This window comes from Phascolarctos cinereus, unplaced genomic scaffold, assembly GCF_003287225.1.
Source record: "Phascolarctos cinereus isolate Bilbo 61053 unplaced genomic scaffold, phaCin_HiC Scaffold_1;HRSCAF=81, whole genome shotgun sequence".
NCBI lineage: Eukaryota > Metazoa > Chordata > Mammalia > Diprotodontia > Phascolarctidae > Phascolarctos > Phascolarctos cinereus.
The window spans coordinates 256,434,697-256,450,489 of NW_027555514.1; the positions used below are offsets into that span (position 1 = coordinate 256,434,697).

Here is a 15,793-nt window from a genome sequence, read left to right on the forward strand (position 1 = left end):
CCCCTTTATTTCTATTTTCTTTCATTTCCCCGCATCCTCGGTTATTTTCCTATCTCATTCGTTGGCCTCCCCCTCCTCCTCTTCTTTGGGCCTTGCTTTCAAGTTCCTGCTTCCTGGTTCACAATTCATCCCCTCATCAGTCTCATCCCTGAATGACACACAAAGACAGAACTGGTTTTCAGAGTCATTGTTTACTGGTTCTCAGAAACAGAGCTTAGTACCATCACAATTTCCTCTTATTCAGGAACAATACAAGTAAATACTCAGAATGATTATGGCCAAGCCTTTCTGAGAGGTTCTCTCTCATACCTCGTCTACTCTTCAGCATTGGGCTGAAGAGTATAGATTCATTCATTCACAAAGCAAACATACATGTTGGGGCTGTACCACATTTAGAGGAGGACCTTTTATCTCGGAATACTTCCTACTTCATCGCTAGTTGAAGTTACAGAAGCGCAGAGCCGTTTATTAAACGGGGATATACGTCATCTCATCAACTGCCCAGTGAACAGCTTGTCACCTGATTCCCCTTCACAGGCTTAAAGCATCACACGCTGGTCCCATTGACTCAATTCTTAATCCCATTCAATTCTGCTTTTTAAACAATTGACTCTCCCCAGGTTTTGGTGAGTGCTTTAGACAGTATGCCACTAAAAATCCACAGATGGCAGGCCCTGTCTCTTCCACAAAAACTGGAATCACATCCTTACAAAAGAGTAAAAAAAAACCAAAAACCTAAAAAACCCTGATTTCCCCCAATAAAAACTGAACAATAACCAGAGATGGATGCAAATAGAAATATTAATTCCCCTAGATTCCAGGTTTCTTCTCAGGTTTGTCCCATTTTGAATAACTTCTATTTTCATTTCCATTATATGGAATTTTCATCTCAATTAATTCTATCCAGTTTTGAAGGTGACACTCCTCATTGACTCTGCACCAGGGGCACCCATTATAATACATTGTACAAATGTCCTGTATATTTAACAAACCTTTGCCTCTGTCTAGAACACGTCAAAGTCTGGTGTTTACATTGGAATTCATCTGAAATAACCCATCACAGTCAAACTGTAGCCCTGAGACCTTCATTCAATTAGTTTTTAACTTCATCAGATGTCACCTCTGAGGGCCCAATTTTGAAATCTAGATAAAAGAAAAGGAGAGGGTTTTTCATAAGGAATATTTGTAGTAACACAGATCAAAGACACAATTTTACCCTTCAATCTGCGGTCAATATAACTTGGTTTACAATTAAAGAATGACTTTAATTGTTAAACTTCTGGATTTTATTAAACTTTTATGACAAATGCATTGAATGAATTCCAGACCTGTATAAATACACATGCAGCTTATCTGTTTGTAATTTGCATTTTTATCATTTTTGAAACAGTACAGAATTTGAATTTTATCATCTTTGGCTATCCAGTATATAGTATGAAGTACTTGAATATCTCATTCTTTGAATTTGCATTTTTATCATTTTTGATTGTAAGTCATAGGATGTCCAGCACTTTTCTCTTTTCTCCTTTTCTTCTCTCAACCTCCTGTTTTACTTGCTTCCATTTCGTCTTGGCTCTAATAACAAAATACACACAGAAAAATTATTTCTTCCAATAACTTTTCTTAAGTGGTTTCATATTCTTTGGGTCCCAAGTTTATTATCACCGCATCTTAGACTCAGAAGGCATCTTAGTGATCATCTAATTCACCAATGACTAAGAATTTCTCCTCTCCCATCAACAGAAGTCGGCCATCCAACTCTTGCCGAAGCTGGGTTTCTCTCATTTTTTTTCACTTCATAACTCTAAAGGCAACGCTAACTGAAAACCAAGTTACTTAGTCTAAAAAAGTGGAGGTGGGGGATGGCATTATGGAGTAGGACGGGGATTAGACTGGGAATGGACCTCTAAGGTCCCTTTTATCTCTAAGATGCTATGGATTAATGAGTACTCTGAAGACTGTGTACGTGTGCGAGCTGTGTTTGAGGAGAGAAAGGAGAAAAAGAAAAGAAAAAGACAGAGGAGAGAAAGAAGGAAAGAAATATTACCAACTACTACTTCTCTGAAGCTTGATAGGTCAACTCTGGGGTGGCTGGCTCCCTTCAAGGCATTGTGGAGCCCCAGAATGAAAACACGGCTTCATGTCAGAAAAAAAAGAAAAGCTCAACAATTAGCTATTTAAAATTGGAATGGACCACCTTGAGAAAGAGTGAGTTCTCTGCCATTGGAAGTCTTCAGGCAGAGACTTAATGGCCCCTTGTTAGGTAAATTATAGAAGGGGATCCTGTTCAGAAAGTGGGTGAGGCTAAATGGCCTCAGAAGTCTTTAACCTCTTTAGAGCTTCCCTGCCTGCAACCCAGGATCCCAAAGGGTTTCTAAGAGTGTCCAGTGTCTCAGGAGGGCAATTCTAGATCAGCTGGCCTCAAGGGAACAGCAGTTGCGATAGATCAAGGGGAAGTTCTTCAGCCTGAACTTGTCCTAGGGATTTTCTGGGAATGTTAAAGCTCAGGGTAACAAGAATTAGAGGCTGTAGCGTGAGTTCTGGGCTCTTAAATCAACTGGGCTCCTATCTAAGTAGGACTTGCTTAGAAAGGTTCAAAATCACCGAGAGGGAACCAAGACGATTCCCCAATAGTGTCCCAGATCAGGCTTAGGCTGTAAGAAGGAAACGAAAGTAGAGAATCATAGCAGGTTTCATGAATCTATTCCATGGAATATTCACATCCAGAAGAGGTCCCAGTGAGTACCAAGATACTCCCTAGGCCTGAGAAGTCCACTGTTAATCTGTGTCTATTGGTATTTTGTTTTGTTTTCGGTTTTTTGGTTTTTTGTTCTTTGGGTAGGCAATGGGGTTAAGTGACTTGCCCAGGGTCACACAGCTAATAAGTGTTATATGTCTGAGGCCAAATTTGAACTCAGGACCTCCTGACTCCAGGGCCGGTGCTCTATCCACTGCACCACCTAGCTGCCCCTCTATTGGTATTTTGTTATCAATGGTTAGGGCCCCCTCCACATTAGACTTTATGTATATAATTGCAAAAATGCCATTTTATCAATGACACTGGAAACCTTCTAGTAAATATTGCATCTTAATAAATTGTAAAAGTCACTGTAATCATTATGCAACTTATAGAGAAGAAAAATATCAAAATATTTTTCAGTATTTCCTAAGAATAATTTGATAATCAAGAAGTGATCCTACAAGAAAAATGGACAAAATCTTTACAGTAGACTGGCAGTTTTCAAACTTTTGGGTCTTAAGGATGCCTTTACACTCTTAAAAATTATTGAGGACTCTCAAAGAGATTCTGTTTATGTGGCTTATCTCCATTGATACTTACTACATTAGAAATTAAAACATCTTAGTATTCTTATGAAAATAGTTTTGACTTCATGGACACCTACACCTTGAGAATCACAGCCAGTAGACAAAGCCCCTTACTCTCTCAGAAGTGAGTAAATGAACAAAGACCAATTTCAAAATTCATGCTTCATTTCTCTCCAGTGTCCCAAACTATTTTAGATGTTTAAATTCCATACTTATTGTTCACTCTAAAATTTCTAAGTCAGTAGAGTGAGTTACCTGAATATATCTTTTCAGTTTTTGAAAAAGGAATCCTTTTTCTCCATGTTGAAGCATTATAGGATGTTGTGGTATATTTGTCTAAAGAAAAACAATGAGGCAATCAATCACATAATTTGTAGAAAAAGAACCATTTCCTGCAGATAGCCCAAAGAGTTGGAAGGATACTCTCAACACTGAACACTTCCCCATGCAGAGATTCATTCCAACGCTCATTTTACAGCCAGTAAAGTTGTTGGTCAAGATCATTCAAGTCCGTGGACCTGGGAACAAGTGTCCTTACTGGCTACCCAGCCCCCAGAACAACAATCTGATCTTGCATGCGTTGAGATTGTAATAGGTTTACGACTATAATAGAAATAAGTGCTTCCTGTAGGACAAGATCAAAAAGGTCAATTTATCGGATTGGCTGAGCTTCTATGGGTCCTGTTCCTTCCATTTCTGCAAATCCAGAGATACCTACAAGGTCCAGTTCAATGTTGACTTCTTTCACAAGGACTTCTCCAACTACTCCAGTGGCTCTCTAGCAATCACAATACTTATTGCTTCTACCACCATCCATGGGTCACATAACCACACATTTTATCCTCTGTCAGACTTGTTTTTGCTGTTGCTTAACTCTTTATATATCCTTTCCGTAAAGTGACGACACTGGCTTTGTGAGTTTCTTATGGACAGGACACCTAGATTTTCTTGGTTTTGTCTTCATACCCTCATACCCTTACACAGTACCTCCAACATTTTTAGTTGGTACTTATTAAAATGCCTGTTACATTGCGTTGGGAACTAACAGAAATGGTTTCATCTCATATAGGTACACTATATAGCTCTCATCCTTCCAACAAACCATAATAATCTTTTCGAAGTATTTTTGCATTAGAATTTGTAAACCTGTATGGTTTGGGCTCACAAACTATAATGCAAGATATAACTACGATAGAGTTTTAGAGTAGACCTATGATTTCACTGGTCTAAAGAACTGATTAGGGAACTCCCTCCACTGACCCTATTGCTCATCTGCTATTGTACAAAGAGGTCTGCAAAGAGGTTGCCTGGGCCACTGAGAAGATCAATGACTTTAATGATTTTTTCTAGGATCACATAGCTAGTCTTCCTAATTCCAAAGCCAGCTCCCTAGCCGCTACATCACACTGCCTCTCAAAGAGTAGGCATTCACTAAATCCTAATTTAATGAAGGAAGTCTGAGTCCTTCCAGCTTCACATACAAGAAAATACTGGACCAACCAATTTTATTACCATATTTACGTACAAGAAGCTTGTTTTGCTATTTCGTTAGCAGCTACCTCAACAAAAATCTCTCTGGTCAATGAATACATTTGTAATCAAATGCTAATGGCACTAAAGTATTTATTATATACCTACCGTTTTCAAGGCATTATACTAGATGCTTTGGATAAAAAGAAATATATTACATAGACCCTGACTTCAAAGAACTGATACGTATTCTGGGCAGGATGAAAAGAATGATGCACAAAGTCACTCATATGTGGGAGAGTGGGGGGAATGAAGAAGAGATTCAGAGCAAGTGTTCCAGGAAAACTAGTGAAAGAAGGGAAAACTTTCAGCTGAAGGGATCAGGGAAGGCTTTATGAAGTAAGAGGCACCTAAACTGAGCTCTGAAGGAAAGGAAAAGCATCGGTGGGGAAAGACGTCAAGAGGGATTAAGTTCTAGACATGGGGGATGGCTCTCCTGAATTTCAGTCTAGAAGGTAAGAGGTGGCAGTTACAACTCAGAGAGCATCTTTTACTCCAATTTGGCAGGAACACAGGATGTGGAAGGGAGTAATGTGAAATAAGGCTGGAAAACAAAGTGTGAGCCAGAAGCTTTGTGAAGGGGACTTAAATGCAGGTTTTTAAATTCAAACTGGGGTTAATGCAGAAAAGCTTTTGTGTTATACCAATGTCTCAAGAGAAGTGTAGAAAGCATACTGATGATAAAAGAAAGATGCTGCCAAGTTTTCATGTGCACATAAAGCTAAATATGGTGCAGCAGAAGAGCCATAATAAGAAAATGGGATACAAGAAATTAATAGTTGGCTGAAATCATATATTGAGTATAAATGGTTATATTAGCAATGTACTTGGAAGATGGAAATATGCCAGGCATGGTGGCAAGCATTATAAATCTACTGAGCAAGGTCAGTCTAGACAAATACTAGACAATGACAAATATGGAAACAAGTTGTGAATATCCATAGAAGAGAGAGAAAGGAAAACGGATAGATGTGATAAAGTATTAAAGAAAAGCAGACTATGCAGAAAAATATAATAATAAAAATGATACAGAAATGGAGCAAGGAAATTATTTTTTCAAGGAAATCATTATTTCATTGTCCATTTCTGAGCAAAATTCTGACCAACCACCCAATCTTTGTTATTACAGTTTCAGCTACCCATGGGTAAACACTGTTCTTCTCCTTCCTTACCGCACTGTTGGTTATCACTTCACACACCAAAGGTGTGATAGTAAATGTTTAACAATCAAGTTTAATCTGCATTATTAACATCTTATTTTTCACTTTCTTACATCTACACAATCAACAAAACAATAAACCAAACCCTGATTTGTGTCATTTGCCTATTCTGAAGTGTAAATGCTCACATTGAACAGTTAACAATTATAGGTTGCAAAGCTCTGCCTCACACTCAACTCTGGATGGGCCCCTCTCCCCTTTCCCTGATCCCCCTCCAGGATTGACTGGGGGAGAGAAAAGCCTTTTGAATCAGTTGTAGCACCTCCTTTCTTTGTGGTCAGGAGTGGGAGAGAAACCCAGAAATACCGAACCCAGCTCCCATCACTGTCCTACTCCTCCACCCCAACTCTCACTATGCTGTCTGTTCCCTCCTACCATCTCAGAGGCACTGCTGTGCCAAGAATAATGCTTTAATTATTTAAAAAATAGAAAGTAGAACTTGAAAATGTAGTACTAGAGATAAGTAGGCCAAAAAGAAAAATGGACATCAATGAAAAATGGATGAAACAGCTTTGCAGGAAAAAAAAAATGGTAACCCATCTGCCATCTTTCTATGATGCCTTTTTTGGTCTCCCACAATACTTCTTGAGTAAGTAATGGAATCATTTACATGAGATGGGGGTTGGGAAAAGAAAGGCACAGTGAAAAAAGGAAGCAGGGAGAGGGGGTAAGCTAGAACTGATCTTGAATATTCTCCCACAGAACTCTCCACTGACCAATGGGAAAGTCCAATTTACATACTTGGAACAAAGGGACACCTGAGGGCTGTAGTAATGGAGGTAGACAGGAAAAAAGGAGCATTTTAGAAAAGCAGGCAGTGAACCAGGCACTTTATTTCAAGCTAAATGTAAGCTATACTGAGAATAGGAATAAAAAAAAAAGCCAAAGTCAACCTGTGATGATAGGATGTATCATTTGTCTTCTATAAAATAGGGGAGAAAGTAAGTCTGACCATTTATAAATGCAAACTGGCAGCTTCATCAATGAGCAAAATGTAATCTACAATCTCTTCCATGCATTAATTATTCCCTATCCAAAACACACTCCCTAGCTACACCTCCCTATTAGAATGCAAACTCCTTGAAGGGAGGCACGTCCGCTTTGCTTGTTTTTGTTTCCTCAGAGCTTAGTACTGTACCTTACATATAGCAAGCGCTTAATAATTATGAGATTTTTTTCATTATTAGTCATTGACAGAACAGAGCTCTAGAAGAGCACGGATAGAACAGTGCATCTTAGAAGAATTAAAATTACAAGTAACTCAAAAGGCAATCAGTGAAAGTCATAAGCATTATTACCAAGGATGACTTGCACATGAGAACAAGTCTAAGAGATATTATTGCACACATGTACTACCAGAAAAGGAGCTGAGCTTATCACATATGAAGAATGGGGAAAGGCCTAATTGGCACATTGGGTTCCCCCTCCCCATATACCTAAAGGATAAGAGGAAGCCTTGCAGTGAAAGAAATTACACGTTAGTTTATCTTAACAATTTCAAGAATATCCAATTCTCAGAATTCCACCAACCAGTCTCACAGCAGGAGTAAAGCCAATACGAAATTTAATAGACTTGAGTGACATTTTGTCAAGTTCAGAGAATTGTAACCCAGCCTTCAAAAGGGCAAAATTCATCAAGAAGAAGGAGGAAAAGACTGACTTTTCCCTCACCAAGGCCTTGTGTCGCTGACACAGTACAATGATTTTATCACATTACATGATCAAATGATTTACATGCAACATGTGATAGCTAGCCATCTGTGCATGGTACAGGAGGTGAGACATTGTCAAAAAGATTGCAGTTAACCCTCAAACTAACCCTTTCAGAAAGTAATCATGAAGGCTTGCAGAAGGGCCAAGACACTGGACTGAGGGCGATAATTGCACTACACATTACTAGAGCAAGAAAATGTCAGCCACTTACAAACAATCCACGAGGGTGAAATAAAGCAGGGGGGAAATAGTCTTTGAAGTCAAACTCCAGGGTATGCAATGTCAAAACTTCTCTATGTGACATGAGACACATGGAGATGCCCCTACAGTCTGTCTCTTCGTTAATTTCCCTGTCTGAAATGAAACAGAATCTGAACCAGGATGGCCACAGGCCCATTTCACAGGGGAAACTGACTGTACTATTCTCAACTTGCTCTAAATGGTCTCTGTTTTTAAGGCCCCTTCTGCAACTCTTGTTGCCATGAAAGGAAAACACTGGAACTCTAGAACTTAATGAAAGAAGCCAAGGAGATATTGATAATGTTTTGGGGCTGGGTTTTCTCAGAGTTATATTGGGAATTAAAAGACAGTGAGGGAGAAAAGAGCATAACTCTACAAGAAAGAATGTAACTATAAAAACTAGGACCTACAGAAAAAGGGCATGTCTATTCTCAATTAATTTTAAGAACTCGTTTTCTGCCAGCCAGTAGAGACCAAGAAAGTACTCCAAGGTTTGCTTGACCATATCCCAAGTGTTGGCTGCGTTCTTTTGGCATTCATCCTGGTGGACAAACAACTCTCAAGATTCCTTTTAAAATTTCAAATCCTTGAGACAGAAATGAGACTTTTTCCCACTCACAGAAATGAGATTGGTGATATGCTTGCAAAATGAGTAGACACTGGATAACAGTGATGATCATAATCAAACTAAAGGAATTCAAAATGGTAGTCATAGTTGATAAGGCCGATTAAAGAGCCTCACCTGGACACAGGTTGAGTTTGGGGTCCTTGTTAACACTGACTTTGGTATAAGTCCCATTTGTTGGCCTGCTACGTGCTGGTGAATTCAATGAAACACTCCTTACAGTTTCTCTTTGAACGTGAACATAGGATGTATTCTCCACATTCCTGTTTTTATCATTTCGTTGGTAGCTCATTTTATTTTTGGGGTTTGGAGCCTGTGCTGCTGTCAAGGGAAAGCAGAGATCAAGTGGATACAAAACATGACCATCAGAAGAGTAAGTTATAAAAATGAAGTCTCATTAAGTAACCACAATTGGATCTAAAGAAAAATATGATCCCTTGCATTTTTCTGGTAGGATATCCTACTTGAGTTGTTTTATTTCTTTTTTTTTAATCTCTTTTCTCAATAGTAGTAAACCAGTTTTAATACTTTACCTTTCCTTGTCCCTGTGCCTGGGGGGTTCTTTGGTTCCTCATAAATCCATTTCTTTTTTTTCACCCCTTTAAAGTTAGGTTTCCTCACCGACTGAGCATCATTCACTTGAAGAAGAGAAGAGTTTATTTTAAAGTTGCTGGTTTTTTTAAAGAGATGCTTTCATGTAAATATTGCTATAGGTAATAATTTTATATCTGCACTTCAGTGAGTTGAGGAAAAGAAATAATAACTATACTATTTCTATTCTGATGTTTTCTAGAACAAAGGGAGTTCTTTGAAGTACTCAGAAATCTATTTTGGAATCAGTGAACAGTAAAACAATTTTCAGCAAATGACATTCTTCAGCAAAAACAACAACAAAAAAACAACAAAACCCCCAAACCTTTCACAAAAGCAATGTGTGAATTACAGTAAATGAAAACAAAGTATATGCCAAATCTAATTCACTGACTAGCACATATTATTAAGTAGCAATGGGCTTGGTATTTTGAACATTTCAATACTTTATTATTTTGGCCAATAAACATACTCAAGAATCTCAATCATATAAAATACTTTTAGCTAATCTTACTTTACTTTGTTAGAACTCTTTATCAGAGGGTTTGGCTGTATCTTTGTGGACCAAAATGAGCAAATAAAAAATTAAGTATTCAGATGTAGATTCTGTGACACTTTTCCTTCAGCCTCTCTGAGGCTTTCCCCTGTCTTCCTCTTCATACCCTTAACCATAGTCATTCCTCAAAGTTCTATTCTCTACTGTCTCGTTTTGCTGGATTATACTTAGTTGTTCTAAGGAATGGCACTTCTTGAGTAGGGAAGGGAGAGAAGTGCAATGAATTACTGGAAGATGAGATAAAGATTACCAATAAGGCATAAAAATACATCAAAGAAAATAGGTTCAAAAGGGCAAATAGGGCAAAATTTTGTTACCATATTCTTAAATTGAGTATGTGTGTGTGTGTGTATATGTGTGTGTGTGTGTGTATGTATACACACATTATAAAATTGTAACGGTTCAAAGTTTCACATACAATCTTTTAAAAAAATTATATTTGTGTTGATGGTGATTGATAAAACCATAATAAGAATTAATTTTAAAGTAATAGCTTAGATAGGAGAAAGACTAGAGATGGGAAAACCATAAGGGATTTTACTGCAATAGCCCAAGGAAGAGATGGTGAGGGCCTTAATTAGAGAGATAGCAGTGTAAATGTTAAGTGGTGGGTGGAAGAAGAGATAAATTTGAGAAATATAGGGGAAGCGGAACTGACAGAACTGGCAAATGATTGGATACTGTGGAAGGAAGGAACCAAAGATGTCTCTCCAAGGTTTTGAGTTGGGATGAGAAGGATGGTGGCACCACCAATAGAAATTCTAAAAATAATAATAATTGGGAGAAGGGGCAGGTTTGGGAAAGAAATTCAGCTTTGGATATGTTAAGTTCGAGCTATTGTACTGAATGTTTGGCAGGTTTTCATAATCATGGGACGGGAGCTCAAAGAAATTGGATATATGAGCTTGAGAGTCATATGTACCAAGGTGACCACTGAAGTCAAGAGAATGACAAAATCACCAAGAAATTATTAAGAGAAGGTGTGATGAGAAAGGCTAGACTGGTAGGAAGAGAATCAGATCAGTACAAGGGAAGTAGAAGGGAGTGGTCAGAACTAGTAAATGCTGAGAAAGAAAATGCAAGAAAGAAAGGAAGGAAGGAAGGAAGGAAGGAAGGAAGGAAGGAAGGAAGGAAGGAAGTGAGAAGGATGATAACCAGCAAAAAGACAATTAAGAGGCAATTAAGAAAACATTGATGGCTTTAGAAAGAGACATTTTAGTAATGGTGTGAGGGTGAAAGCAAGATTAGAGGGTGTTAACAGTAGTAACTGGGCACTAAGAAATTATTACTCTTTCTAGAAGTTTAACACTGAAAAGGAGAATAATATAGGTAGATTGCTTGAGGGGTGGATTGTAAAGGGAAGTGTGTGCATGCCTGTATGTATGTATTTTAGGTTAATGAGATCCACATATGTTTGTAGCCAGAAAAAGGAGCCAAGTAAGAGGAACGGTTTAAGATGAGCTTGAAGAAATGATCAAAAGAACAAGCTCAAGAAGACACTGGAGAGGAAGTAGAGGGGTAAACTTCCACTGGAGAAAAGCTTTTGAGTTATGGAAGAGCAGAGTTAAGGGCCCATATCATGAATGGCCTTGGTTTTCTCAACCAAACAGGCAAATTCATCTGTTGATGAGAGAAACACTGTGGATATTGAGCTGGGTCTTGAAAAAGGGAAGAGAAGGCTTGGAATGGCCACATTACGATGGACCGTGGAGAGTGAAAGGATTACAGTGTAGCAGCGGATGACCTTATGTATGTTTTTTCTCCAACTCCTTTTGCCTCCCTATATGTCAAAGGAAGTGGATCCAGCACATTGGACTGGAAAGAGAAACCAACCTTAAAGAGGGGAGATTAACTATAAATAATTCCCAAAGTGTACAATATATGGGTAATCAAAAGCATTTATATAGTATTTATTTGTAGATGAATTTTTTTGAAGTTTGTTCATTAATCCTGAAAACAACCTAGGTGATAGCTTATTAATGATATCTCAACTTTCCAGACATGAAGTCAACAAAGATTTTCAAAACCATATTATATTTCACAGAGATACCAAGAGAATCTTGTTTCCTTCATTCTCAGGACCTGCCCCTTATTCTGAGCTACAATCATTTTTGATGGTCTATTTCATGAACTGATTGGATGTAGTTCAAATATACCCAAGGACATCTCACTTGAAGAGGGATCCTCTTTGCATTTTGTGTTGATATTCTCAGTAGCATTTAACACGTGTGTTGTAGGTACTGGTCTTGTAGTTACAGGATGCTTTGGATGAAGATTGTCCTTGATGTCTTTGGAAGAGAAGAAGAAAGAAGGAGATCAGTATTAACAAAAGTATCTTTTGAGTTTAACATTTCAAAATTCCCCTTGTGGTATTATCCCACTAATGAAAAAAAATTCCAATCTTTTTATATACTATTTTTAAATGCACTAAGTGGTTGAAGAATGACTAAACAAATTGTGGCATGTGAATGCAATTTAATATGACTGCACCATTAGGAATAACAAAATGGGCTGTTACAGAGGAAACTGGGAAGCCCTTTTATGAACTAATTCAGAATGAAAAGAGCAGAAACCGAATAACTTGCACAGGGACAACAACATTATAGAGGAAAAATAACTTGAAAAGTTATTAAAAAACTCTTATTATTGCAATGACAAGCCCTGAGTCCAAAGGACCAAAGGTGAAACATTCTACTCATCTCCTACCAGAGAGGAGATGGACTTAAAATACAGAATAAGGCATAATGTTTTTTGTAAATGTGGGAATGTGCTTTGCTGGACTATGCATATTTGTTTGGAGGGATTTTTAAAAATTGCTAATAGGGGAGGGAAACAGAAGGGAAAGAAAATAAATACTTGTAAATTTTTTGTAATGCATTAAATATCACATGCTCTGTTCTCCTTGTCACTACTGCTCCCCAACAATAGCAGTCTGGAGCCAAGGAAGTTTTTTTGAAATTTTAAATTCCATAGTAATGATATGCTATTTTAAAAGAAAGAACATGTACAAAAAAAGATGAAGATGCTCATCAATCCCACAAATAGTGGTGTGCTCCAAAATGGAGCAGCATGGTGCCATGGAAAGAGAATTAAAGAACCGGCTTTGTATTCTGGCTCTGCACTCACCACCTATATGACCTGGGCCAACTCATATAAACTCTCTGGGTCTGTTTCCTCACCTACAAAATGAGGAGGTTAGACTAATTGACCTCAAAGGTTCCTTCCAGATCTATATGATTCTCAAATAAACTTTAAATATAGTACTCAGTACAGGTTCATGCAAATCATGTAATTTTAGAGAATTAAAGCACCTTAGCAATCATTTAAACTCACTCATTTTACAGATTAGGAAACTAGAAGGTCAACAATGGCTTGACCCATAGTTGAGTGTTACTTCTCCCAACAAAGTACCCTCAGCCCCTGGAACCTCTGCCTCTGATTGGCTGGTTCTTCCCAGAGCCTCTATTTTGAGGAGGAAACTCAGATCAACTATGTCTTCAATTCTCTCCAGAATGCTCTACTGTCTTATTTCCCCAGAATTTTGTCCACCATGCCTCCATTCTAGTACCTTCATTTGCATCCCACTTTTTCTTTTACCCCTCCACCACCCCCTTCAGCTCCCTTTAGAATTTAGTCTTCTCACGTTAGAATGTAAGCTCCTTGTGGGATAGAGACTGTCTTTAGTCTGACTGAATGAATATCTACCCAACAGTCTACTTCTCTCCATCTATACTTACAAGACTTCCCTTAACAGACTACAACATTTTTCTCAAAATTTCCTTATCTTTTATTGAAATTCTACTTTTCATATGAATGATGAAGTTTTTTCCATAAGTCCATTTCCATTTTTTCTGACCCCAAATAGGAAATGTTTCTTCAATTATTCTCTAGCTATTTGAGAACACTGGTATTACAAAGAAGTAGATGTCACTAGGTAGTATTCAGGGAGATAAGAGGGGGAAAAAAAATCTCTCCTAGTGACTACTACAGTAGCTTCTTACAGCCTGGGGTGGAAAGACTTAAGGACCCCTTTTTAAGATTCTTAGTCAAATACGACTGTCAAAGCAAAATAACAAAGAACGTTCAACGGAGTTCCTGATCATTCCACACTATATTTCTCTAATTAAAGGGTTAAAAGGGGACAAGAACACAATCCTACCTCTCTAGTTGCAACCTGAACTTTCCATGGAAATAAAACTAGATTTTTCTTTTAGTGAATGAAATAAAAAAGGAATTGGACTTTGGATTTGTGTTGGGTTATTCAATTAAAGTCTCTAATATATGATAATAGGCTCTTATTACATGTGCCCAAACCAATTATAAATGAAACAAATTAATGATAAGCATCACAAAGATTTCTTACCTTTACCACTGTTTAAACTTTTTGACATGATGAATTCATTCTCTTCAGTTAAAGCTTCACTTTCATCTACTCCGAGAAATATGATCCTTTGCGGTACATAACAGTCACCCCCTGCATTAGAGGAACCCAAAATCTTAGTGATGATGAATCTTAGAAGTAATCTTCCCTAACCTCCCACCTAATTCAGAAATCCGCTCAACATTAGCTCCAGTTGAAGTGATCTGGCCTTTTGCTTGATAGACATTTCTAGTAAATGGGAAATTCACTTATAATTTCATAAGGCAGCCCATTTTTTAAAAAATAGCTCAGATTGTTAAGAAATTTTTGCTTATACTGAAGTGAAATATGCATCCCTCCAACTTCCTATTACTTCCAATTGGGGGGGGCAACTAGGTGGTGCAGTGGATATAGCACTGTTATTGGAATCAGGAAGACTCATCTTCCTGAGTTCAAATCCGGCTTCAGACACTTACTAGCTGTGCGACCCTGGCAAGTCACTTAAGACCATGTTTGCCTCAGTTTACTCATCTGGAGAAGGAAATGGCAAACCACTCCAGTATCTTTGCCAACAAAACCTCAAACGGGGTCACAAAGAGTCAGACATGACTAAAACAAACTCTACCACAACAACTTCTACTTCTGCCTTCTGTAACTACATAGAATAACTCTCATCAATCTTTTCATATGACAGCCTTTTAAATCTATGAAAGTAACATCATGTCTTCCTTAAGTCTTCTCTTTTCCCAACTAAATATCCCATATTTCCAGACCTCAGTTGTCCAACTCAGGGCATGTTCCATGTTGTGAATGCTCCTTTTAAAATGTAGCACCCATAACAATACTCCAACATACATTTCTGAGAGGAAAGGACCTGTTCACTTAGAGTACACAGGCTTTTGAAAGTTCTGAACCTTTTTGATGATTCTTTCCCTAACACCCTAAGCTCACAGTCATCAGTCTCTCCAAAGCTACCACCTTCTGAATTTTCCTGTTTCTGTCAAGGGCACGACCATCCTTTCCAGTCATTCAGGTAGGCAATTCTGGTGACATCTCCAAGTCCTTACTCTCAGTCAGCCCACATATTCCAATCAGTTGCTAATTCTTGTTTCTTTTTATTCATAACATTTCATATATATGTTCTCTTCTGCACATCCATCATTCTATTTTAAGCCCTCTGTCACCTCTCACCTGGACTTTGGAAATGGATTTTTAATTGACCTAGCTGGCTCTTCTCTCCCCACTCCAATCCATCCTCCACAGAGCCACCCAATCACAAATCTGACCCTGTCACCATTAATGTTCAAGAAACTCTGACTTCATATGGTCTTCTAGGAAAAAAAAATAAACTTCTGCCTGACAACTGAAGCTCTTCACAATCTGGTCCCATCCTGCCTTCTTAGCCTTCTTACATATCATGCCCTTCCACACACTCTACGCTTCAGCCAAACTGCTCCTATCTCTGTGCCTTTACACTAACTATCGTCCATGCCTAGTGTGTTTCCTTCATGATTAAGCTCAGGCACTATCACCTTCTGTATGAGGCCTTTCTGGGTCCCAACCAGCTACTGATGTGTCCCCTCCTGCCCCCAAATCAAGCATGTGCTGATTTTGTATGTTTTCTACCTATG

At 38.2% G+C, this 15,793-nt stretch overlaps 1 protein-coding gene across 1 annotated transcript in view; it reads right to left on the bottom strand.

Moving 5' to 3' along the window:
• Positions 1-261: 261 nt before the first annotated feature.
• CUNH12orf50 (chromosome unknown C12orf50 homolog) overlaps positions 262-15,793 on the bottom strand; it is a 36,492-nt gene continuing 20,960 nt past the window's right edge. The window contains 6 exon segments of the mRNA XM_078146526.1: positions 262-1,575; positions 3,583-3,663; positions 8,773-8,976; positions 9,189-9,293; positions 11,974-12,090; positions 14,166-14,276. Coding sequence (XP_078002652.1) covers positions 1,550-1,575; positions 3,583-3,663; positions 8,773-8,976; positions 9,189-9,293; positions 11,974-12,090; positions 14,166-14,276 — 644 coding nt within the window. The 3' untranslated portion in view covers positions 262-1,549.